Raw genomic sequence first — 27,774 nt, 5'->3', positions numbered from 1 at the left:
GGGCTACACTTTCATTAGGTACACTTCTGTTTGTGAGCACTATGCCACAGAACTTGTAACAATAGGCTGGCCCAAACTTAAGCCAACTTGACCTTCTGCTATATAAAATGATGACCCAGCAATCTAGCTTTTACACATTGAGTAACATTTTCAAAGGAGTTGGTAGACTTTTTTTTTTATAGGGGAGAAATTCGAAGGGAAAAAGTTTTTAAAGTGAAAATGACACTAAGGACATCATTTTCAATCCAGAGCTCAGGTCTTGTTGAAACTAATGACCCACCTTTTGAAGTAAAACTTTTGAAGGCCTTTTGTTTCTATCAGATAACTTCATTCACAACTATGTTTTGAAAATGGGACGTGACTTGTATAATAGACAGATCCATCACTAACTAGTAGCATGGATACAGTTTATATTCCATTATAAGGAATGTCTGCCAAACGTTTTAAGATTTCTTTCAACAACTATAGGGTGTGCTGTGGATTATTTGATAATTGATATTTTCAAACAATGTTGGAACTTGGAATGAAAAGCATACAGAGAGCAGACAAAAGAAAAAGCGAGACAAAGAGCAGAAGAAAAAAGAACAGAAGAAAAAGCAGAAATATAGTGCAATAATGATTCAGGAAAAATGAAAGTGAATGAGATTGGATTAAAATAGGCAGAATAAAACAATGCGTCTCGCAGGACACTTTTTTCAAAATTCTTTGTAAAACTTAAGCACTGTTGAAGATTCAAGATCCTGAGGAAAGTGATGGGAAGGCAGGAGTAGAAACAGAGAGAAAGCAAAAAACCTTTATGTATTAAGAAACCAGATTGAACAAAGCATGAACATTTTCAGTGCGTTGCTCTTTGTTACAAATAGCATTTCTAGATCATGTGATCTTATTTCCATTACTTTACCAATGAGAAACTGAATTTAACAGTGACCTGCCAGGCAGCCCAGTCCTGAGCTGCTCGGAGCGCGGGGTTGCCACAGCATCGAAAATGGCTGCTCTGGATCCTGAGAGCAACTGGGCAGCTCCTGGTGGCACCTCAGAGCAGGGGATATTCATCCCCTTCCTCTGGATAAGGAAAGTAGCCCAGCAGTGGGGCTACTTGATTCTGCAGCAGCTCTGGTGCTGCCACAAAATCAAAGAGTTCTGTGTCAGCCTGGTCCCTCCCCAGCATGCCCTCTCCCCATCCACCTCCTCCTTCCCCCATCCTGGAAAGCATCTTCCCTGCCTCCCCCCATGCCCCCACGTACTTCTCCGTTGCCCAGTGGTTTGGGTGACCGCCGAGTGGTTGGGCACCACCTTTCCACTGGCGATAGTCCAGTGCAAGCTCACTCTGGGCTAGCTCCAGCGCTAGGCCAGTGCACAGAGCTCAGGACTGGGCTCTAAGATTGAATCCATAACAGAGGTGGTACTTGATACCGAAAGCCCAAGCTCTGTGCGCTGGACCACAGTGATGCTTATATCAACACCGATATATCATATTCATTTCTTATTTCAAATGTTTCCCACTCACCTTTCCATTCCTGTAAAGCAAGAGCGATTGGCTTGTTCTGAATCTCTGTGATATTCAGGCATAGCTATCAAGGCCATTTTTCAATGGAAGATGTATCTGTCTTAGAAATCCATTAAGGAGTTGGGCTTAGTATTTCATCATGCTTTGTCACACAGAGCTCATGTCAGTATACTGTAAATGTGTTTACTTTGGGTACTAGCTGGTGCGGTATGTTCAATGATCTAAATTCCTTATGTGGCACAGTGCTGTAAGATGCCATTGAGAGAATGAGAGAGAATCCAGTTAATGAGCAGGGAGCTAATGGCCTGAGCAAGAGGCTTTGTGGGTTGCACCCAGAGTGCCTCATTTTTGGCTGTCCAACATGTTGTGCAGGTTAGGTGTTTGGGTCTGTTGTAAGGCATATCAACATACTGGAAAAGTATATACAATTTCCAGTTCTTTTCCAGACTCAGTTTGTACATGTATAACTATGGTAATGCCTCTTATAACATTGCTCCCTTAGCACTTATTTGTTACAGTGCTCTTGGTCCTGGTGTGAATGACTGGTATTCTAGCAAATGGAAGCAGTGCATTATGAGTTGATTGGCTTCCATTTCCTGCCTATTAAATTAACAGTGTATTTCGTAGCACTGTTTCACATAGTCCTTGACTTTCTGGAGAAGATCTCCCACGTTGTGAAAGGTATTACTGTATTTGATGAAGTGATTGCCAATGAACTTAGGAAGATGCTACTCCGTGCACTTGCTGGGGAAGTAATTTACATGACAATTCTTTTTATGCTTTTTGAGTACATTCCAGCTTTTCTGTGTGATTACAGGTGGAGTCAGTAAAGGCCTTTTGACTGACATAGCACCTTGGTATGGAGTCACTTCTTATGCTTTTTATAAATCTCTCTCATGTAACACTCCTTTAGAGACCATGAAGACATTTAGAGACTGAACTTGTGATTCAAAGAACAAAACAATTTTGTAAATGCACATGCAACTGGAATGGGCTGATTGTAACCTGCGCCTCCTGCTTTGATCTGGGACAATGAATGGTGACTGAGTAGTTGATAACCATTTGGGGATATATACAGTTTTACTTTCATTTTAAAATATGTGATGTTAATCACCGTGGGCATCTCTTAGGGAACTGAAAGACATGTTAGAAGTGTCTAAAGTTGTAAATAGATGTCCTTTTGGTTAGAAAAAGCAGATTTCTTGATCTTGAAAAATAAGTAGCTGGTTTGATTCACGTGAAATTCATGCTGCACACATGCAGTCAGTTAATAAAGCCATATATTCGCCAACTTTTCTGTGGGAAGCATGTGAGCATGACGTCGTTGGCTTCCTACCAAGTTCTGTTTAATTACAGTTTTGTCTCATTAGTCAAGAGTAATTTTTCTTCGTACATTTCATTAAACGTATATAACGTAGGTATTTTGGCATGGGTTCAAAGGGTTGCACGACTAATGCCATGCTCCCAACAGAAATTTGCATTTTCTGTTTCATGCGTTTCCTCATGTTACATGGCAAGCTGTTTTTGAAACTGAAGAGAGTTTCAAAAGTTATTTGTGATATGGATTGCTGATAGTGGTGGTATATGGTGAGGACCAAATTCCCATTGAATACATGCAAGGCTTTAAGTCACGTGAGTAGCACTTTGTACTTTGCCGTATGCCTGCGAGAACTTGTATTTTACATTGACTTGAAATTTTTGTATTCTGAACATGAGGTATACAAATGTTAATAATTCCACTGGTGATGCATCTTAATTTTTGCCTTTATAACCTCTTTCCCTGTATCATTGGCTATTGTTGTTAAGATGGAACGCAACAAGAGTAACAAGATATCCCTATATTATGGATTAATCTCACACATTTCTAAGCTGTTGGGAATGGGCAAACAAGAGGAAGGTGAATGGGGCCAAACTGAGATCATATGCATGGGTTTTTTACACACAGTCCTATAAGCCAGCAGTTCCCAAAAGCAGTGCATAGTTCCAGACTGGTAATGACATCATTACCAGTCACTTCTGGGTTCAGATACATTGGGCACAGCTCCAAACAGCTATAAGGAGGTCAGGGCAGGCAGGAGGTTTTCCTTGCATGTGATTTTAATGTGCTGGAGCTCTTCCCACTGCACAAGCCTCCAACCACTGTTTGGCACGATGCAGTCTCCCTGCCAGTGCAGCAGGTGGCCCATGGTACCTCAGGGCGTTGCGATACACAGTTTGGGAACTGCCAGGGATGGGCAAAGCTGCAGGAGGGAGGAGGCTCATGTGCAGCAGCTGCAAGGCTTACCAGGACAACCCAATCCTTTACAGCTCTACTCAGAAGTAGTACCATTTGCACCAGTTGTTCAATGAGGCTCCCACCTTCCAAGTAACAATGGAGCCATGTGTTTGGAAAGCATGATCTCTACGAACCACCTCCTCCCCATCCCTGGGCTTCTCCAGTCAATCCCAAGGCAAGAACCCCCTTGGGCTCCTCATTCTGCCCTATCTCAGCCAAAGAAAACATCAGACCGCCCATCCTTCATCCAATGATCATCGGTTCTTTCAGAGATGGGCAAGAGAGCCTGCTCCCACCTCCCTCCCCCTCCCTGGGCTTCTCCAGTCAATTGTAAGGTACGAACCCCCTTAGGCTCCTTCTGCCCTATCTCATCCAAGGAAAATATCAGACCGCCCATCCTTTGTCCAGTGATAATCGGTTCTTTCGGAGATGGGCTAGAAAACCTGCTCCCACTTTTCCCACTCTGCTCAGATGCAAAAGCAAACATTAACCCTTCCCTGTTTCCTGGCTGGAACTTTCCTGCTGCATGCCCAGTCTGAATGATGGCCCCACAAGGTCTTTCATGCTGCTAAAAAAGTAAGTAAGCACACCTAGACACAGACAAACTTGAGTGCGTGTTCATTGGGACGAGTGCTGAGTCGAGGGGCCCTTGACTTGAGTGCTTTGCCAAGTCTTCCACATGTGTGACTTGCATGTACATGAGTCAGCAAAAATACGCGTTTTCACGACTTGGACTCAATTCACCTGATTTGAGTTCCCATCCCTGGGAACTGCTACTATAAGCTAAATGATATGTGAAATAATAATATATGCATAAACATTTCCATATCTCTAAATGCATAACCTTATTTATATGAAGAATTTCATTGAGGTTGCTGCAAGTTGAACTACTTAAACCTGATTTAATTGGTTTCAGGGCTAATTTACTTATTTCAAACATATTTCGGGTGACATTCTGTAAATGGACTTCCTGGCTTATATAAAAGACTTCCTGAATTTTTTTAGTGGTGGGTGGAAACCAGAATGTAGATTAACAAGGTGAAATACAGAAAATGGGCTTTTAGTATTCTCATGTTTTCAAATGTTTAAATACCTAGAGTGCCTACAGGCACAGCTATCTAACTGTGGATCAAGTGAGAACAGGAGGTGACTTTGGTTAATAGGAAAAGCAGGTTTGCCCTGAAGTACTTGTGATCAAGCTTCAACATATGACTCACTTATCTCTCCCGCTAGAGGCTTGCTTGGCACACAGATTTCAAAATTGGCTTTACAGTGCAAAATCCAGGTGGAACATCACAGTTCTCACCATAGCTTTCCTGAATCCTGTGTTCGGCACATTGACGTCATTCTTTCTTAGTTCTTGAATACCGTTGCAGCTGTTTCTTTTCTTTTTCTGCTTCAGTCTGACCTAGCATTTTGAGGAAGAGGATAATGTTTAATCAGTTATTAAAGGAGCTCCTTTAAGTGTTCCTATCTCCTAGCAACTGGGCATATGAAGTGTTATCTGCCCTTGGGAGCAATATGGGGCAGAGGGGCAGAAATTCAAGCTTGCTTAGAGACCATGCTCCCTCACTCAAGTGGCCGTGCTTTCTGACTCTATGGAGCCCAAACTGAAACTCTGCTGCTATTTAGTGTTTAATTTATAAAATAAGAGATACCAGCCAGGGCTCAAGTCTGTGAGTCATGACCTCTATATTCACCATATGTGGGGCCTAGTTTTGCTTATTCACTGAAGAAGAATTGGGTCAACAAATCCTTTCTCATATTGGGTTTTTCCCCAACTCTCTGCAGAACGCTTTACTGTTTTCTAAGGGCCCAATCCTATTCAATTTTCCAGCTCTGTTGTAGCTGCACTGCAGCCCCAAGGTAAGGGAACAAATGTTTCTGTACTTTAAGGAGGCCTCTGTGCCTGCCTCCCCATCTCAGGATGCAGTGTATGCCCCATTGGCGCAGCTGCACCAGCACTGGAAAATTGGAGAGGATTGGGTCCTAAACCTCCTCCCCCATGCAGAAGGAAACTAATGCTTATGTGCAGGGTCTTTCCATGAACAGAAATGATCTTCATATAAGATCTTATCTTTGTATAAGTGAAAGGAACTTATGATGATGGAGAAGGTCTACAGAAGGTCAGGATACAGCCTCAGACATTCTAGAAACCAGCTTTGGTATTGGAAAAAAGATTCCAGAGCTGTGCCCAGTTGAATCTTGGCACAAATTGTGATGTGATTTCAGTTTTGAACTCTGGCCCATTGCTCCCTTCATATCGTCCACAGAAATTGTCAAATGTGTCATGCAGGTTACAACTTTGACCTTTTTGGTGTGGTACTGGAAGGAATTTTTCAGTGCATCCACCACCGCACTCCCAAAAACTTATGAATCGGCTTTCCTTTTCCAGTTGTTCTGTACCAGTTCTAAACTTACTCTGCCTGCTGAAATCTCCACCCCCCTCAACCCCTGGCATCAGGCAAGCACACAGAATCTTCACTCACCACTACACATGTGTATCTGTGGGTTTGATATACTAATCCAATGTACATTCTCTCATTATAAGAGAACTGGAAGGGGCCTCTTAGGCTCATTGCTAAAATCAGAGTATACAGAAGGGGCAAGAAGCTCACATATGTCCCATGGTTTAATGTAGTGTTTGTGGTAGCTGCAACTCTAGGCTTCTTTTTCCTTGAAGGAAAGTGCCTCGGATTCCGTTTGCTATTGAAGCCTCTCTGTCCCTGCGATCACACACTCCTTGCTGTCTAGTTGCACCCCAAGGGACCTAACCCACAGTTTGAGAATGTCTGCTCTGTACTAAAAATGGTCTCAGGGCGTTGGTGGATTTGACAAGAGACGCCAAGATCTCTTGATTTATTGATATCATTGCTTTCTCTTATCACAGTGTGAGAGGTTCATGTTGTACGTTTAAAGGTGTGTTTGATGGTGGGTGCAGGTGAAAACCTAAAGCTAGATAGGTTGGGAGAAAGCATTGGTAATGTCCAAATAATCACAGTTGATAAAGAAGTTGTGTGAAAATAGATTGAGGCGTATCATGGACTCAGGCTGCTTCACAAACAGGCATGTTCATCCCTTACAGCAGAAACTCCAGGAGAGTTTGGAACCTTGTAAGTCTTTATGGGGAAGGGACCGTGGCAGCACTTCCGTGATAGCACTGTTGCAGCAACAAAAGGGGTGTTTACACATACCTGGGGGTCACTATGGCCCTCTGAAGGGTGTGGGGAGCCCATGGCGCCCTCTGTGGGCCTCCCTCATGTCTCAGAACGACTCTCTTACGTGATCGTGACCCATTTCCAGTTTTCATCCATCACAACAGAGTTAGCAACCATTTCCCACTGTCTGGGACATCACAACACCCTAGTTTGGGAGCTACTGCTTACAGAATGAAGTATTCATGTGCATGTGTGTGAATGAGGCGTTTCAGCTCCAACACCTGTCAGAAATTTCATAGCTCCTCAGATGTGATGATTTCCAATTATGTCAGTTAACATATTCTCCAAGTCAAGGTTGAACAAATAACAGTGACTTCACAAGAAATTGAGTGCTATAAATGTTTGTTTGAATTCATCTCAGCATCCAAACTGCTTTTCACATTTTCAGCCTGATTTGAAGGGGGTGGTCAACCCCATACCTTTTGTGATGGTACTCTTACCTACTGTATTTAGAAGATTACAGGGACCCAGGATTCAGCTAAAACTGGGGTGGAGTCAGAACACAGGCCTTGCAGATTTCATTAATGGTCGCTATAGATCTGAGTTACCCACCCCAAGCTGTAGTACTGGCAACAGCAACAGAGGAAGCTGAACTACTGGTGTGCAGGGGCTTTCTGCTATGATGTCACACAGGGACAATCTGACCGCACATGAAGAATCGGGGGTGGGGAGGGAGAGTGTCAAGTTGGTACTAGAACTTATGAAGGGCTCTGCTTCAGCAAAGAGAGATAGAAATGAAGGGAGAAGGAAACTGAGGAAGGAAAGATGGTGGGAGAAGAAAGGAAGAAGGGACAGCCCTGGAACATGTCTCAAGGAAAGGAAATCACCAAGTAAACCTCAGGCTGTGGCCCTCTTCCAGGCACAGACCTGGGGATAAGCTACAGAAGCATTTGCACTGGGCTTGCCCCTATCCAAACCACTGAGTGAACTTCCATCTGAGGAAAGGCAGCCATGTTCTGAGGAACTTAGAGAAGATGGGCCTTATCACCACCAATCCAGGTAATTGAAGGAAGCAAGCTGAAGAGAACCTAAGCCTAAGGGATAAAATAAAGCATCTGACAGTGTCAAGAAGGCATTTCTTTAGAGGTGTCCTTTTTGAGCCCCTATGATGTCAAACTGCCTTTGGTTGTATAGCCCCTACTTTTTGCCTTTTAATTTGAGCTGTGAACTTGACTAAATCCGAATAATCAAAAACAAATGGCGGATACATTTGCAGTATTCAGACGTATGTCGCATTGTGCAATAGTGATGTGTTTTCACCATTTCTAATGCAATACCACGTTCTTGCACTAGCACTGCAAGGACTTATTTTAAAGTATATTTTTAATGGGGAGTAACAAGACAGGAAGCCTTGCAGGATGTCAGCATTGTACATGTTAGATCAGCATTCCACACCTGTTTTATATTCTGTGGATTCTTGATCTCTATAGCTCAGAATGCTTTTTTTCTTCTTACATGAAAGACAGGAAAGAAATAGATGAGTGGATGAAAGGTTTGATGGGAACAGGAGTGCATAGTCAAGTCATAGTCCAGTAAGTTTGAGTCCTATTCTTGGATCTGCTGTCTGGAGACATGGACCTAACACCTCCCTATTTCCTGTGCTGTCAAGTTTACTATGTTATCTCTGGAGGGTTTAAGGGAAGCCTAAGCTCAGATACTTTTTACAGATAAGATTTTATCTGTCTGCAGTATAATTTTCATTGAGATACGCAACTGCTGTACTCCTGGTGATAGTGAGAAGTGTGATTTTAAGGAGGTTGAGAGATATGTCCCCTTTATGATTTGCACATGGTTATTGTTCAGCACTAGCCATAACACCATCTATGATTTGATTAGAAATAATTAAGTGGTGAATGAGTGAATGAAAGATATGTACATTCATTTATTTGTGAAAAGATGTGATAGATTATTAACAGTATTAACAGATCTGAGTTGATAGTATCACTAGAGCTTATTATGTGATGTATATAAAAGTCTACAGGAAAAATGGGATATAATTGTAGAAAATAAAATAATGATCACAATGCTTTTACTGGGAACCTCATGTCCATTCTCTTGACTTAATGGAATTCACTTAACAGAATTTAATCTATTTCCTAAATTTTTAGACTACTTTACTGATAAATCAGAATGGTTTACAGAGAATTAAAAAGAATAGCAACATAGACCCAATTTTTTTAAAAAGACCATAAATGTTAAAATAGCAGCATTAAATGATAGATAGATAGACTGATTGATTTCCAGCAAGAATCAGTGAACAGAAGGCAAGGATTAGCCTTCTGTGTGGAGCACCTTGGATTCTAAGCCATTATCTTCAAACATGCTGCTTTTTTTTGCTGGTTAACCTTGAATGAATCCAAGAGTAGGACCTTGTTGAATGTCGGTCCCCCTTGCTACAAATATCTCCACCTCCTAAATCTGGAGGTCACCTGGTTGGTAACTTAATGTTACACATTCATGAATATGTGTACTGCAAGCTCAAATCTTATTTTCATGAACATTCTTTCCAATTTCATAGTTCACTAAAAACTCTAGCTTTTTAATTAGTGATTGCTTAGCTAGCATTCATGCTTTATTTGAAACAAATCATCCCTTAAATTCATCAAACAAAGGATGTTTGCTTAGAAGATTTACTTAACATTTTCTATTGCACAAGACATTTTCACATTCTTTGTTCTGAGGACCAAGGAAACCAAAACTCAAATCCTCCTGCAAAAAGCTTTAAAATAACAATTCCACCTTTGAATCTCTTTTTCTCACTATAGGAATTCCAGAGGACTTCTGTGGTTGCTTTTCGTAAATGATGCAAGAAAGAAACCTTGCTGTATTAGACAGCTCAATCCAAAGGGATTATTTGAACTGAAATGATCCTGACATGCAGCTGCTGCCCCACTTGCCAAAAATGTGATCAGAAACCGGTTTTCATCCACAGTCCTTAGGATTCTATTCTACACGCTTTGATCTTGCAGAATTATTTCTTATTTGGAATTGACTAAGGGCACATTCCTAACGCCTTATGTCAGTACTTTCCAGCACTGGCATAGCAGTGCCAATGGGAAGTGTTCTGCATCCTGCAGCTGGGTGTCACTCATGGAGGCTTCCTCAAAGTAAGGGAATATTTGTTCCCTTACTTCAGAGCTGCATTGCCCTTAGGTCAGGGCTGGAAAGCACTAAGGGGTTAGAATTGCACCCTAAGAAGATTAGGAAGAAATATTAAACAGCTTTTAAAATTGTTAAAATGGTTTTTAAAATTGTTTTTCCTTTGCAAAGGCCTTTGGCCAAAACCAAGAAAAGATTGATTACACAGGCCTCCAAAATTGAGGGTCAGAAACGTTTTTCCCAAACTTTATGGTGGTTTAATATGAATTGGGGTGCTGATTCAAAAAATGGCGTCCATTTTGCCCTATCACATCTAGTTTTGGAGATATAGTATAACCTCATTAGTGAATGGTTCAAGCAGCTTCCTCATGAGGAAGCCATGGTGTAGGTTTCCTCATGAGGAAGCTGCTTGAACCATTCACTAAAGAGGCTATGCCGTGTCTCCAAAACTAGACATGATAGGGCAAAACGGATGCCATTTTTGGAATCAGCACCCCACATATACCCAGGAATTGGTGTAACGTTTAAGGAAGCAAAATGTGTGTTGGCCTGTGTTATTTGGCACCAAATGGAATTTGATGTTCGGCATCCAGTATTTGATACTTGACCATATTATATACGTAACAGCAGGCATTTTATATTTAATATTCAGCAGATGCGAGTCTCTGTTTTATAATGTGTAGTTACAATATTCTAGATAGGCAGTGTACATGCAGAAAAAGAACAATCTTCCACGTATCTAGATTACTGTCTTCTAGATTGCAATATGTGTACTTGACAGAATGCTGTGTATGGAGGCAAAAACCATATAAGCTGGAAAGGTAATTTGCCTAACCATGCCTGCAGGACCAGGCAAGTGGCCTGCAGCTCTAAAGCACTGATGATTTGTTCAGAAAGCAAGGGACAGAATCCACACCCCCATTCTCACCCTAGCAAGTGGTAAGTGTCTTCACTGTGGACAAGCCCAGCCACCTAACTTTGAAAATAAATGTTTGAAAGTAAAATAAATCTTCTGCATCTCCCCCCTCCCAATATTATGCATCTAATTTTGCAGAATGTCCTTGGAGTGGTGCCTTAAAACCCTATAAGTAACATTTGTTAATTTAACCTGATGCATTTATATTTTGGGCATGAGGTGGTCAGGCCAGTTCAGAGCGGTGGCAGTCATACCATGAGGCTAAATACAAGGCAAGTGTAAACGGAGTGCAGACTCTGGCTCCCCTCAGTTGCATTCTGTGACTTGCCTGCTTATATCTCATCTGAGCATTTTTAATAACTTCGCACCTGGTGCGGATTAAGGAAATGGCAGTGGGATTTAAGCCAGTGCTATTCTGCCAAGTTCCTCTCTCTGTGTCAAGAATGAATGGCTGCCAGAGTTCACCCAGTCATTCACCTTTTGAGAAGACTTGTGAGGTTTCAGAGACTCAGTGCTCCATGTGTGTTCCTTTTCTTGGATTAGAAATTCCAATCTGAAACATAAGCATAAGCAAAATATAACCTGCGCTTCATGTTAATAGACCAAGCACCCTAATGTGGTTAGAGCTTCATTTTAACCAAATCTTAATATTGTTCTTACCCAAACAGAATTTCCTGAGATTTGCTTGTGCAAAAGAGCAGCTACAGTCATCCCCTGTACTGTTGGCACTATCTCTTCTAAATACTTCTTCTTAATCTTTTAAACATATTTTGAAAACTGCAGTCCTGAGGAAAAGGGCCCTTTATGGGTTTAAAGGTGGTCAAATCAAAATCCGCATGCTCCTGTCCTAGTTCCTGTAACAGTGTTTGAACAAATTCTGCCTGGCGTGACATCCCTGAATATTTTTTGGTCAAAGAGATGGCAGCCCATAAATAAGGAAGCTCCAAATAAAATATGTATAGTGGTGTTCAAGATGACCTAATTAATTTGTAACCTCGTCAAAGAAGTATGTTTAGCGGTTTGATCCCTCACCACTCTTAACGTGGTGGAACCATAAGGGCAGACAGGTTACATGGGTGCACGCATAAGTGTCACTAATTGAAATGTTGAAGGAATGAGCATGGATCGTAAGCAAAAGCCCTTCTGGATCAGGCCAAAGGCCCATCTAGTCCCACATCCCACGACAACTCGCATGATGCTTCTGGAAAGCCCAGAAGCAGGAGAGAGTGGCATATTTCTCTCCCACCATCACCCCCCTGCAATTGCTTTTCAGAGTTACTGTTGGAGTTAACCTCCATTAATTTGTTGAATTTGTCCTCTTTGTCCAATCTTATGACTTGCATTTCACAGGAAAATTATGCACCGCATGAAGAAGCATCTTTCATTAGTTCTGAATCTCCCACCAGTCAGTTTCAGTGGATGACACTTCATTTTAATACTGTGAGAGGAGAAAAGGCTTACAGTTCAGTCCTATCCTTCCTCCCACCCCACTGGTACAGTCATGCAGAAATCAAGTGTGCTGAATCCAGCAAGGGGGTGGATTAGGAGGCTTCAGAAGGGAAAAGGGATTTAAATCCCCTTACCCCTCCCTAAGCCTCCTGCTCCGCAGTGGGTCTCCTCAGACCTGTGCCATCTTTTTAGATGGCGCAAGTAGGAGGAGAGAAAGGGGTCAGGGAGGCTCAAAAAAAGGGATAGAATCTGGCATGCACCATTATCGCTGGGTCAACCCCCTCCTACAGCCTCATCACCCCTCTTTGTCCCCTCCCCCACTCTGCCACTGACTTACCTGTTCAGAGGGCCAAGGGAGTGCGTCTTGCGGCAGTACTCCCAGAATGGCTGCCAACAGAGTGTTGTGCAACAGCCCATTCCCAGACAGCGTCGAGAATGAATTAATCATTTCCCCCGCAATCACCTTTTGGGGGAACACCTTTTACTCGCACTTCATCGGCAACCATTTTATGGCAGTGAATCTCTGTTCCACTGTCATAAATGGCTATGCACGACAGCCCAGTCCTGGACAGAGGTTGAATTGTTAATCAGTTCTCCCAGATCACATTTTTTTCCAAACTGAAAAGCCCCAAACATTGTAGACTTTCTTCAGAAAGAACAAGTTCCAACCCTGTGATTATTTTGGTTGCCCTCTTTTGCCCCCATATGACTGACTTGACCCCTGTGACTCAGACCTTCCAACTTGACCAGAATAGCTCAGTGGGGAAGTGCCAGTCACACAGTTCTGGTACTTCATGAATGATCATTGTTCAAAAAATGGGGAAGCTGGAGTAGATCCATGTGGTGATCTGTTTTTAGAAAGCTGTGGGAGAAAGTTTAGCTAATCTTGGGGGAAATCAGAATACAAGGTTTGTGGTTTTAATTAAGGGGCCCCCTATCTTGCCCCTCCATAACTGAGTATTGATGGGGATTATATGTTCAATATATGCTGAAGAATAACCATGTCTTGCTTCAATTGGTGTAGGACATAGATTCCCGACCTGTGGTCTGTGACCACAGGTGGTTTGCGAGACCCTGTGAAGTGATTCTCAAGGTCTCAGAAAAAGAATTACCTTCAGTCATTTCCAGCATCTTGTCAAGTGAGTGCTTCCCTACACACTACCAGAGAGGGTGGAGAACAGACCACCTACAGCCACAGCTGACACTTCAGTGTTCAGTGTGTCAGCTTGTTCAGTGTCAGCTGTGGCTGCAGACAGTCAGTACTCCACCGTTTCTGGTGGTCCATGGGGGTCCGCTCTCTTGGAAGACATTTTCCCATGGACCACCAGACAGGGCAAAGAGCGGACTGCGTGCAGCAGACAACAAAACAGTGACCAACACATCATCTCTATAAAGAGATCTATCTAAGGGATCTATTTAAGAAATATCTCTAATTACACAGGCCAACACACATTTTGCTTCCTTAAACGTTACACCAATTCCCAGGTATATCTGGGGTGCTGATTCCAAAAATGTCATCCGTTTTGCCCTATCACATCTAGTTTTGAAGACAAGGCATAGGCTCTTTAGTGAATGATTCAAGCAGCTTCCTCATGAGGAAGTCTACACCATGGCTTCCTCATGAGGAAGCTGCTTGAACCATTCACTAATGAGGCTATACTATATCTCCAAAACTAGATGTGATAGGGCAAAATAGATGCCATTTTTTGAATCGGCACCCCAAATTCATATTAAACCACCATAAAGTTTGGGAAAAACTTTTCTGACTCTCAGTTTTGTAGGCCTGTGTTATTAAAATTTAATTGTATTTTTTGTGTGCTGGGAATAGGGGGTTTCATGTGGTCCATGACGATTCCAATTTTTGCCTCAGTGAGTAGTCTGTGTGCTTCTAAAGGTTGGGAACCACTGGTCTAGGAGAGATATGTGAGGAAATTGATGTAAGTATCCTTTCAGGACTAGGATCCAGTTCAGAACAGGCCTGATTGTCTGGACACTGCCTGTAACAGTCCAATTGTGCCACCCCTTCAAAAATGGCTCCCCTGTTCCTGTCCCCACCACTGGGTAGACATGGAGAGGAAGGGCACAGTGGTCCGGAGCTCCCTCCCTTATCTTCCACTCTGGATTGCCACCTCCTTCTGTGAAGTTCTGTTTGAAATGAAGAGGATGAATGGAGTATGCTGGGAGCTCCTGGTGCTCTGCTCCTCCTGTATTGTTTTAAAAAGGATCGTACAGAGATAGGAGGCGGTAAACTGGAGCAGATGGTAAGGGGATGGGGCAGGCTCCAGATTGCCATGCTTCACCTTTCCCGCCCACTTGGCTGCTTTCCTAAGTAGCCAGATGGGTAGGAACAGTGAGGTGATGGCAGTAGCAGCAGCTTTTGTCTTTTCTTTTTCCTTCTTCCTCCAGAGGAAGAGGTGGGCTGCTACTATCCCAATCCAAGTGGATCAGGGCACTGATTGAAGCAGCTCTGTCAATGGTGGGAAGATGCTGTTCCATCCGTATTACACTCTGTCTCCCAGTGCCCACTTTTTGGCTAATTAACGCCCTCTTTATATCTCTAGAAACAATAGCTGTGGTGTGCGAAGGAAGAACACAACTCCCTATTGGTTTGAGCAATTAACAAGAATTTATTGCTACAAACACATTTACTCCCTGCAAGTCCTCTTTACCAGAGGCTTTCCCTCCCCAAAACTCCACTTAACTTAGTGGGTAAAGGTTTGAAGCCTCCAGTCCAAGTTCAGTGTCCAAAGCACAGTCCAGACTTCCTAGTTCAATCTTCTGCAGCAGAGTCCCTCTGTGTCCTCTCCAGCAGAGTGTCTCCTCCAGCAGGGTCCCGGCAGTCCTCTCTTCTGTGTCCTCCAGCAGAGTCCTGGCAGTCCCCTTCTCCCGTAGGTCCTGGTCCGTCCGCCTCCCATAGGTCTGGGTTGGGGTACCTGTGTCTCTTGTCTCCTTCTGAAGCTGCCTTTTATCCTGCAACCCCCTTTTTAAGTCCAAATTAGGCTCAGGTGAGCCATCTCTTCAGTCCATGTCCCATCAAGGTCAAATGAAGCTCAGGTGTCCATCAGAGTCTCCATTGGCCTTGATTGATTAGAGCTGCGGCGCCAGCCCTGCCCTTCCCAGAGCTGTCAACCAGCTATTAAAACATGGGATCACTGTCAACACCACATCCACCTGATGATCTGATGATCTTCCATTACAGATACGGGGTGCAGCAAGGCACTGCTCATTTGTTCAGCCCTCCCCTCAACTCAGTGCTTGAAGTAAGCCTTTCAACCAACCTCGTCCCTCCATGAGCCTGGTTCAGACAATGTTGAAGTCCTGTACACTGATTATTCCAGTGGATATGATAGTGTGGAAGAAGTAATATCTGATCTGTCACAACCATTTTGAGAGATGTTGTTTTCTGATGTCAATTTACATAGGCCTGAGGGCTGAAAGTAATGTGGCATTTGAATCCTATGCTGATAGGGATCACTGCCAGGAAACAGTGGCTGACCCTGGAAGATTTTAAAGTGTGTTAACATATGTAGCATTGTACATACTTATAATAAAAATATGTACAGAAGCACAGACTAAATATTTAGACACCTTTCTGACCTGTTGATCACTGTACCTATCCTTAGGGAAAAACAAGAGGGCTGGGATTAGCAGTAAAGAGAGAAAGATGGTTGATCAATGTTTTTTTGAAGGGCCGCTGGTGAAAAGTCTTCTCTCTTCTGCCTCATCAGATCACTATCTCATTTTGGGCCATTGATCCTGTCTGAGGTACAGGTCTGCCCCCATAAAACAGTCATGACAGTCTCAAAACAAAGATCAATATAATCCTTTCGTATGTCTCTCTGGAGGAATAATCTTAATTACAATCTCAGATCGATGACACACTTGAGTGCTCTATCTAGTGTTGGGTGATGAAATGTGACCACTTTTGTTCTCATGAAGACTCCAATTGAGTTGTCTCTTTAGTGACAATTATATCCATCCAGAAAACCATATGTAGACTGGGAAACAACAAAATACAAATTTCTGTAAAAACAAGGACTGTTTGTGTTGAAATGCTTTGCTTTCCGTTATTAAGAATTAAACGAAAAAATTAAAAGGGGTCAAGCATTAAGTCAGAAGGAGTAAATAAGTATCTTTACAGAAGTAACAAGTTGAAGAATGCTACACAGAAGATGGGAAGAGGGGTTTGGCCAAGCTGAAAGAAAAGTAAAGCAGAAATCACTTTGTTGAAACAAAGCAGTTATTAACAGATACTCCAGGATAAGATTGCTCATAAACAAAGAAATATCAATAGTTTTTGTAAGACTAATAAAATGTCTCTTTTTATCATAAATATGCATCACTATTTAGTAACCTTGGCTTAAATATTGTCTATAGAAAACCAGGCCAATGCAATACCAAAAAAAAGTGTATTTTTTCAGTTTAATAACTGGTGAGTCATCCAAAATAATTTGTATAATTTTAATTACTCCCAATTAAAATACATTTCCTGCATTTTGAGACAAAATTTGATGAAAGCCATCTCTGGTGAGTTTACGGCACCAGATCATCTGATAGATAATCTCTTCCAGAAAATATCTCATAAATGTTAAGAACTGAAGGCTTAAAGTTGGGCAAGATCTTCAGTATTAGTTGGGGACTTGTTCTTTTACAATTCTTGGGCAGCCCAATCCTGAGCTGCCTGGAGCACCCAGGCTTGGCGGCACCGAAAAGGGCTGCCGCCGAATCCTGCGCCTCCCGTGATACCGCGGTAGGCTCCTCGGGAGAAGGGGACGTTCATCCCCTTCCCCCAAGTAAGGTAAGCAGCCCTGCAATGGGGCTACTCACTTTACCGCTGACCAAAAGGTTGGTGGTAGAGTAAAGATGCTCGTGTAGGGCGCGCAGCCCTCCACGAGTGTCCTGGATCCTGTGGAGCACAGCTCCGTGGATCCTCCTCCTGCCTGCTTCCCAGCATGCCCTCTCCACCCCTACCGGCCTCCCCCTTCCCCAGAACGCCTCCCCCACGCCCCCATCCATGCCCCCATCTCCCGTTCCGCTGCCCGGCGGTCTGGGAAACTGCCCGGCGCTAGCCCAGCACCGGCTGAAGCCCAGTGGTGAGCCCCACAAACGTGCCTTTGCGACTGTGGTCGGCGGCACGACCACAGGATTGGACTCTAAAATCTTTGGCTTCACAATTCTGTGTATGAGCATATGGTTCCATGAAAATATTTATGGATGATTTATAATTCCTTTAACTTCCTGTATTTGCTTTGGGAATACTTGACAGACTTTTAAATTGACTATGCTGCCATCTGGGCTTGAAAGAAAAAGAGAGGTTTTACAAGGAGTGTGTAATGTCTCTGATATACTTTACTGACTTTATACACACAATTGTTTCAATTAAAACTAAACTTTCAAAATAGGAAAAAAAATTGTATCTGTATGGTGTTTTGTGGGCTGTTGCCTAACTATATATAGCATTTTGTTATGTATTTTTGAAATGATACAAACTGTCTGACATAGTTTTTCCTTAAAACACCTTACCACCCTACTGATGCTAGTAGACCTATGTAATAAACACAGCTGGGCTATAAAAAATGTAAGGGCAAGTCCAAAACCTCCTGACAAAAGAACTGATTTTTTTTTTCATATCAGCTACAAAATTTTCTATTGTTCCCTCAAACCGGACATAAAGGTAGATGATGTTTGATGTTTGGTAGATGATTATTGTCTTGTTAGATGCAGCAATGTGCTGTGCTGCGTTTTAAAAAGGCACCTAGTGCCCACAACTTTGCTTGTGGGATTCCTGCAAAGGCTGCATCTATACTTTTATTACCTGGCCATTCCCACATAATAATGGACTGCATGATCATGGCGCTCACATGTTCCAGCCTAGTTCAGGGCACTTTCCTTAATTCTGTGGGGTGCGGTTCTTCCAAACCGCCCCTCCAGAGCTGGCCCGGGATGAGGTGCACTCCAGCCACTTTGAGCAGTAGGCTGGAGGTGGCAGTGAATGGAGGAGAGATGTCTCAAAGCTGCCTGCAGCCAGCCTCAGCCTGCTGCTCACCCAACCACTTCACTTCTTCACCCTGTGCTCCATCAGGGCAGCATAAAAGCTTTGGGAGATCTTACAAATTGTTGTTTCTCCAGATAATCTCAATCACAAGGATCTATCTTTGCAAATATCTTATTCTTATATTATCTAGTCTATAGGTTGTGTGGATATTAACCTTTTTCCCCCTTGCACTTTTTGCTTTTAGGAACAAACGTGTCTGCTACTGCTGATTTAATGCCTACATCATCGTGGAACATGTCAAGTGAACTAGACAAAGGTAAATGGACAAGGCAAAAAAAAAATTGATATTGATTTTTAAAAGTATTTGGGTTTGTTTTGTTTTCATTGTATTTTTTGGGGGTTTTGCCATGTCTAAATCTGCTGGTAAAGCAGAAAGGGAGGAACTGAGGCCAATTTTCTTTGTCAAGCAATCATCTGACATTTGGTTACGCACCAGTTTCTGATTTCTGGAGAGTGCTGGGATTTTCCTTCCCCCCTTTTCTTCTTGTAAAACGTTCCACATGTGAAAAATATGTCAAGATGTGAATTATAGCAGTTTATGATCTACCTGACATTTCATCTTGTGGTTCTTGGAATCTGGATTCAATATTAGCAAACTGTGGTCAGAGTCCCTTTGCATGCACATTTTGCTATGAAATTTTGAGGCAAGCAGTTAGTTATGAACTTGAGGTGGGAATGAAAAATGCTTTAGCTTTGTGACAACAGTCGTACAGGAGACATACATGTAATGTGCCTGTGTTGGTTGGCAGTCTTGCCAGTGTGTACAGGAGGAAGAAGCTTCTCAGGCATGCACAATGTGCTTGGTAGAATTTGCTACTGATGTTGCTCACAGTGCCTTGAAACTTCTGGAATTTCAGATGCCTTGCTCATAATGCTTGTGTACGTCTTTGATGGGGCATCAACCATCATTTTTAATGACTGGATTGCACTATACGTGCTCTGGCATATACAGTATTTTTTTACTTGTTGCCTCACACAGTGAACTCACAGCGACACCATGCGATGTCCCCAGCAGCCTCTTCTTTTTTCTTTGTGCGTGTCTCTGGAGAACATATGGATCTGTCAATGAGATTTGAATTATACTTCATTTAAACAGAAAGGTGTTGTTGAATTTTTCAGCAGCCTCTTCTTAGCCTCTTCAGCAGCCGCTTCTTACCCACTCTCCAGTTGACGCCCCATCAAAGACTTACAAGGTCTCCTGGGCGCTGCCATCTTGAATTGCATGAGGCCGCGCAATTCAAGATAGCAGCACCCGAGACAGCTGGACAATGGTGCCACTTTCACTGGGCACCATGACCACAGGCTGCTGAGACCACTATAAGTTTGGGAATGGCTGCCCTAGTGTAGTTTTTAGCAAGGGAAAATACAGGCTTTAGTTGAGGCGCATTCATAGTATCAAAACAGATTGGAAGGATCTGCTCATTGACAGCTCCTCAACTACCACCCTTTCAGACAGAACATTACCAAGCCAAAGGCAGTCTACTGGGTCTTAGTACTTCACCAGTGATTCAGTTAAACCTGTTTTTGTGGCCTACCTGAGGCTGCAAGAATGTAGAGGTTGTCACCTTTAGGAAGGCCAGAATACGCAAGTGGTGTGTTGCGCTCAGCTTGATGTGGTGCACGTTGTGTAGACTTGATGATCGGTATTCTAAGTGCTGAGTCAAGTGTAAGGTCAGCAATCACAGTGATTTTAAATGAATTACTTTCTTTATTTGCCCAGTGATAGTGCTCTTCCAGTGATAGGAATAACTATGAGCAAGCTGAAATTATTCAGTTTCAAATGCCTTGCTTTTCTGATCAGTGACAAAATTTCTCTGATAGGGTCTAGATCAGTATTTCTCAACCAGTGGTACAGGTACCACCAGTGGTACTTGAGGTGGTGTTTGGTGATACTTGTGAGACCCTGGACACCTGTCACCCAACAGCAAGACCAGGAACATGACACAACAAACATCAGTAGGAGGCCCCAAAGCATGGTTTTCCGTGCTCAGAAAAGTCCTCCCATCCACTCCGAGCCTCTTGCTGCTATTTGTCTTGTTGCATCTGGCCTTCCAACCCAGAAGTAACTAACAATGATATAACCAGTGATTATAACTGGTTAACTAACCAGTAGTAACTAACATAGTAACTAACCAGTAGTAACTAACATAGTAACTAACATAGTAACTAACCAGTAGTAACTAACATAGTAACTAACAATGATATAACCAGTAATATCAAACTCTGTAGAAAAGCCACATTTCCATAGAATGTCTTCAAATTGCATTGAAAAATATACAGGTCATGTAAACATACAGCCTAAAGAAATCAGCTTCCACCTGTTTTCCCCAAGAGCTGGCATGTGGTCTGAGAAGCATCCATATAAACCAAATTTTAAACCTTGTTAAACGCTTCATGTGAAATTGGTTTCCAGCCAGCATTTCCAATTAAGCAGATATCCCTCTTCAGTGGCTGCCTAGATACCTGCCACGCTTCAGAAGTAATATTTTTTCCTCACCCCACTTCAGTATTTCATTAGATATATTTTTCATGTCCTTATTAAAATATCATAAAACTGAATGGGTAACCTTTTTTGCTTGTTATTTTTTCCCAACTTGCCTACTTCTCCAGTGACAGTCTATCAAATGAGCCTCATTTAACGTTCAGTTTTATTAAATAAGCTAAATTGGCAGCATTAAACAGTTGCCTGTTTATCCTTTTTAACAGGAAATGAAATTTAAAAGACACACAACCACCCGTGAAGACCTGATGAAAGCAGCAATTGATGCAGGAGGGAGATGGTGGTTTCTCACCATAACCTTAAAACAAAAAAACACTACACTGAAAAATGTTTAAAAGCATCTCGGATTCATTTAGTGCCATTCAATTTTCTCATTTATCTTTTCTCTTTTTTTCAGCAGAGGTTTGTCTTTCATAGAGTTCTTATTTTGGTTATCAGTCTTCAAAGATATATTTTACATTAATGGAAAAAGGTGAAACCAGATTCTACAGACTCTTCAGCAAAAGAGAGTCTAGCTTTGGGGAGTCAGTGTGGTTCAAGCATAGGCTCAGGATACAAAGCCTTTTGGCTGTAGTTTACTAGTTCAGATATACTCCAGGTCAATACAGGTTAACAGCCCAATCCTATGCATCTCTAATCAGAAGTAAGTTCGTATTAGTGTGTCAATGGGGCTTGCTCCTAGGAAAGTGTAGATAGGATTGGGCTGTAAGGCCGCAGTCCGAACCAACTTTCTGGCACTGACTTAAGAGCAATGCAACTCCGACGTAAGGGAATGAACATTGCCTTTTCTTGAGGAGGCCTTCATGACTGCCCCCCCATTGCAGGATGCAGCACATGTGGCTTTGCCTAGGACTTTTCTTGGAAACGGAATAAAAAATCCCTTAGGACCATCTTTTATTGGAGTGATGGCCAGCATGACTAGGTTACTTTCCCCTCTAACAGCCCAATTCTGTTGGGTGCATGTAGAGGTAGATTTCCTGGTCTGCTGTCAAAAGTACTGGTGCGGCACCACAAAAGTGTGCCACAGTTGTGTGCTAAGGAACAATAAGCACAAACAGCTAGTGTCCCTACATGTGCACCAACAGCCCACCTAGGCCATGTCAGAGCAGGTAAGATGGTGGCAGTGTAGATTGAAGGAAGACAGGGGTAAGAAGCAGACCAGGCAGGCAGTGGGATGGAATGAATTTTGGCAGAAGCGGCACATACTGGAATTCTCTCTCCTTTTCCTAGTCCAGACATGCCCTCCAGGGCTTCTTGAGTATGATGTTCTCTAGTACCAATACTTGGATTCTCTGTACCAATTGTCATTGTTTGCTGTTTGAGTTTTTTATCTACACATTAAAGTGTTTGATTTGACAAGATCAAAAACCTCAGAGTTCAGTTTCCATAAAATTCTACTAAACCAGAATCCGATGTCTTTGGCCTCTGTTCTGTGGTGTTCTTAGATTTTCCTGGATTCTCTTCCTGAAATTTTTCAATGTGAAATTGATTCATGTAGTGAAAGGGGATAGAATTACAACTTTCATATGCATGCACAATTTACCTTTTCATTTTCTGCTGCTGTCCAGGGATATTCAGTAAATCAAGCCCCCTTATGGGACTAGAATTTTTTTTTATTCTATTTGTGGGGTCCCATGAGTAGCTGAGGTAGTAAATTACTGCAGCTTTGTTTGAGAATTTTTTTAGTTACAGCACATTAGCTCTTTTGTTTGCTTTTCCAGTGATAGAATATGTGTTTTTATTTGAGAAATTGTGTTTCTTGACTGTCTCATTTATGAGTAATATAGGGTGTGAAATGTGAAGGTTGTACAACAAAAGCTACCAAAGAAATTGACCTAAGTACCATTCACCAGTCTGCTAAACTGTTTCAGAAAATGTGTAACTTATTTTGGACTTTGGTGGTTCCCCCCCACCTTAAACCCCTGTGAGGATAATGAATGTCTGACCGTTACACACACGGTAACTATGTATAATAACCTTTCTCTGGCTCATCCAGCTAGCTTGGTTTATTTGAACGATTAATAGATCAGAGGGCCAAGGGACGTGTTTTATTGTATGTTTCTGTTCCAGATTTCCTGACATTTTTGCTTTAGAAAATAGACCTTAAGGAGGCAAAGGAAGGGCTAATAAGAAGCAGATCTTAAAGGTTGATTGTATGTCAAAAATAATTGCTTATCTTTGACTGTGGCATCAGCCTTCACTTTATGTACATGTACGTATATACAGATACACATACATACATATTGTTTAAATAGGTTTCATTTGTACATGACTGTTTAATAAATTATGGCATCCGAAACGACAAGAAAATTCATTTATGTTTTTCAGGAGCTTAGTTTACAAGCTAATGTAGCTGGACCAGTTTCTTGTTTCAAAACATATATTGTTGATAAACAATTATTTGTGATTTGTGATGCAGTATTTTGTGTCACTGTCTGCTTTTTGCTGCATTGTCGTTTTTTAAATGCACACACGTTTAAAACCCTACAGCTGCCTTTTTATCATGTTTTGGAAATGCCGCTATTGTGTGCTGTTTTATTCTTGCCAGCCACCTAATGCTATTGAAATTCCCCTGTGCTGTTGCGGCAGGGCCAGGGTGGCTTGCAATTTATTCTGTGGGGGAATTTTATAGTCTGGAGGTCTTGAGGGTAAGGGGAAAGCTTCAGCCACAGCAACAGATCTACTTGGACTTGTGCCTGCTAAATTGCTAGCACAAGTCCAAGTGGCTGTGTTTTGGTGGCTCTCATCAAGGAAGGAGGGTAGTATATGGCATGCGCCAGCATCACTAATCCTGCCTTCCTCTTGGGATCTTATCTGCCCATCCTCACCCCCACCTTGCCCTCCCTCCACCCATTAAACCCCCTGCCCATCCCCTACCCCTCCACTACTCAGCCTGAAACTCACCTGCTGTGGTGCACATGGAGGCTTGCACTGGTGGGGACAGCACGGACCTTCCTGCCAGCACCACTAACTCCTGTGCAGCTGCAAATCACTTCACGGTGCTTTTGCGACAGCCTGCACCACTGGAGCACACTCTCTGCCGGCTCAAGGAGACCATCAGATGGTGCCGTTATTCTTTTCTTAATGTTTGATTGTGGTGGCTTTTTAAGTACTGCTTGTGCATGTTATTTAACGCCGTTTTAGAAATAATAACCAGTATATATTTTAACTGTAGTGACAAGTATGGAAGGCCACTTTCTCACTCTCTAATAGTACAGCTGAAGTAAAGAGAAGTTTCATTTTTCTCTCTTCCGTTTTCAGGGCATACACAGTTTTTTGCCCTCAGAGCTGCCTGAACATTGACGGCAGCAGCAGCGCTTGGCAAAGTCAAGCCCAAAGGCAGAGCAGGAGGCTCCACAATGTATCCCTTCTTTCTCCTCCCACTACCATGCCAGTGAGTGGGGAAGCTGTGAATCGGGGGCAAAGAATAAAGAAGTAGGTCAGGAGAAGACAAGCAAGGGGAGAGCAAGGAGCTGCCGCTGTTGCCACCACTGTGGCATGCGTGTCTAGATAAAGTGACCAACCCCCAAATTCTGCCACATCTGCCTCACAGGCTCCTTCTCTCACCAAGAGCATCTTAGGGCTCAATCCTATCCCACTTTCCAGGGCCAGTGCAGCTGCAATGCAGCTCTAAGGCAAGGGAACAAATATTCCCTGACTGGGCGAATGCCTCCATAACTACCCTCCTACAGCAGGATGCAGTGCACACCCTGTTGGCACAGTTACCCCAGGGGTGGAAAGTTGGATAGGATTTGGCCCTTAGTTATTTCTTTTTTTAGTAGTAGTAGTAACTTTATTGTCATTGTGCTACAGCACAACGAAATGTATGCACCTTTGAGATACAAGCATAAATATGTACTACAGTTTCAACAGTCACACTCTACACACTCGCCCACACATTCTAGACAACATGCATCATAATATAAAAACAGTATAACAGACCATAATGCCCAGGAGCAGGGTAACAACTATATCGCCTTGTTCAACCTAATTATGGCTGTGGGATAAAAACTGTTCAGGAATCGTGTGGTGCCTGCTCTAATAGTTCTGTATCGTCTACCCAAAGGCGACAGTTCAAAGAACTTATGAGCCAGATGGAAACCTAGTTACCTAAATGTGGTGAGAGCAAAGCTGCTTCTGCACGCCACCATTTTAAAACGATCAAAGCATCCCACTCTTGCTCCTCAACCCTCTTCTGTCTTCACAAGAGACCCAGCGGTGCTTGCTCATTGAGCTTATTTCCTCAGTGCCTCACAACCAGGACAGAAAAGGGTTAACAGCAGCGAGATCAGCAAATCACAGGAACTTGGACAATTACCCTTAAGGGCTTCCATGGCTTAGGAGCGCTTCTGAAGCCTTTGGAGTATGTTGCTGATTGACTGCTCAGCTTCAAAAAGTGTGGAAACTGCGCGGTTTACATGTTTGCTCAAAGGTATCCCACATACCACTTAATACACCTCCGTGTGTCATGGGTTGGCCACCTGAGGTTTAAAGACTTGTGGGTTTCTCTCTCCTACTGTTACTAGACCTTTTGTTTGACTTCTTTTCCTGTCTTGCTGTTTCTGCCTATGCACATCAATGGCTGCAAATTTTTCTTTGTCTCAGTAAAGTTCTTAACAAAATTCAGTTTGCTGTGTGTGAAACTGCATTAATTCCTCAGCTCTGTTAACAGATACAGCTGGAATGAGAATCCATCAGAAAGTCCTGCACTGATGTGCTCCATATCCCCACTAATGGCATAGCTGTCTGGCACTGGGGGGCACACCACCATATTCCCATAACACCCTCTCATTTTTAACACCGCCATACAACATCTTAGAGGCCTCCGAAAAGTATCGTACCTTGAGAGGGAGTCTCAGAGACCTCTGAAAGGCACTTTTGTTTGTTGCTGAAAACCGGCAGTACCTTTCGGAGGCCTCTAAGGTGTGGTACTTTGGGCAGTGTACCTCTCTGTCCCCTTAGCTATACCTGCTTTCTGCGGATACAGTGATTGTCTGCAGAGGCAGATGCTGTACCCTAGGGAGAGTTTCTCCCCATCATATGGAAGTCTAGGTAGGAGTAGGATCAGATCCAAGGCAGATCCAAGAGAAGACTGAGTCTAGAGACAGACAGGCGGGAAACAGACACGTCAGGGAATGAATTCAGGACAGGCCATAAGGCCATGGAAAAGATTCAAAAAGGATTTAGAGTAAGCAGAGAAGATTATGCCATATAGCAGTGGTATTCAAACTGGGGTGTTGCGACACCCCAGCCTGAGGGTCCTGGTCTCTTTCCCCTTAAGGGGCGGGGGCAACCAGGAGGCAGGGAGGAGGCAGCAGCGCAATCCCCAGGATCGCGCCACTCAGGGGGGCTGCAGGGGCTTGGGTACACTTGCCCAAGTCTCCTGCAGCCTCCTGGGGGTGCGAGGAGCCCTGCATAACCTTCGGCAGGGCTCCCCAGGTCAGGGAAAGTGAGAGTGGGGTGATCGCGTATCACCTCCGCTAAAGCAGAAGCAGAGCGCGATCGCTCCTCTTTCCCTTTTGACCGGGCTGCAGGGACTGGGGTGCACCCTCCAGTCCCTGCAGCAGCTGTCCCTGGGTGCGGGGAGCTGTGCACAAGCACCTGCAGGGCTCCTGAAGTCAGGGAAAGTGAGAGTGGGGTGATTGCGCTCCGCTTCCGGTTTTGCGGAGGCAGAGCGCAATCTCTCCACTCTCACTTTCCCTGACCTGGGGAGCCCTGCAGGTGCTCGCGCAGGGCTCCCCGCACCCAGTGACGGCTACTGCAGGGACCGGAAGGTGCACCCCAGTCCCTGCAGCCCCCTGAGCGACGCAATCCTGGGGATTGCGTCGCTGCCTTCCCCCTGCCCCTGCTGCCTCCCCGCTGCCATCGCAAAGACTTACTGCGGGTTTCAAACTCCCGGAGAGTTTGAAAGCCGCAGCCATATAGGGTTTGCTTTGGAGCACAAACAAGTATTTCTGAACCAGAACTGAAGAATTTCTGGGATCTAGTGGACCCTTCAGGACCTTTTAGGTATCAGTAGTCTTTTCCTGCTTCCTTTTGCTTTGTTTTGGAGGTCAGGCCAGAGAAGCCCAGGGTTCGCAACTGTTCCTCATTTCATGTCACACCTGCTAATCCAGGTATTGCATTTGCCATTCCTGACTCAATTTTAGAGCACCTAGAGCTACTTTCTGACACACAATCATATTTGGTGGTATTGGACAGGGAGGTTGCTATGGAAGTGGAAATTAGGGCAAATGAAACCAGACATATACAGACATTGCCACTTGGGTGCAGACAATTTTCATTAAGGATGACTGATGTTGCAGTCACAGACTAGATGTGCTCAGACCAGTTCTGCACCAACAATTAAAAAGAAAGAGAACTTTTGATCTCTTGAGGTTTTTTGTTTTAATCTACAGTGGCTTCAAGTCTGATGTAGTGCTGGTTCACCTGAAAGTTGTTTAATTATGACATTTGCAGAATCCCTTAGTTACTTATCAAGGTGTTGAAGGTATAATATGACAAAAAGTTATGCTTGTGATGTTGGCTCCTTAGCTGGTACAAACACAGTGATAGCTACAATGACTATCCCACAATATTGATTTACTGGCTTTGGCTGCATGTTCATTCTTTTGGGTACTGAGCACTAATAGGCATAGAGGCCTTGAACTTTTAATAAAATCGAATCCTTAAATAAATACGATTTTCTGTCTGAAAGCAACTATTAAAATTCTTTCCCTAGTTTTATTGTCTTTTGCATTCATTGAAGGTCAAAG

General features: G+C 43.2%; 1 protein-coding gene across 1 annotated transcript in view; it reads left to right on the top strand.

Moving 5' to 3' along the window:
• Nucleotides 1–27,774, top strand: part of ROR1 (receptor tyrosine kinase like orphan receptor 1) — a 214,943-nt gene that overhangs the window by 124,412 nt on the left and 62,757 nt on the right. The window contains exon 2 of the mRNA XM_066623616.1: nt 18,704–18,775. Within this exon, the coding sequence (XP_066479713.1) occupies nt 18,704–18,775 (72 nt within the window). The remainder of the gene's footprint in view (nt 1–18,703; nt 18,776–27,774) is intronic.

The sequence above is a fragment of the Tiliqua scincoides genome, chromosome 4, assembly GCF_035046505.1.
Source record: "Tiliqua scincoides isolate rTilSci1 chromosome 4, rTilSci1.hap2, whole genome shotgun sequence".
Taxonomy (NCBI): Eukaryota; Metazoa; Chordata; class Lepidosauria; order Squamata; family Scincidae; genus Tiliqua; species Tiliqua scincoides.
Note: the sequence above shows the minus strand (reverse complement) of the source record. Positions and strands in the feature narration are given on the sequence as shown.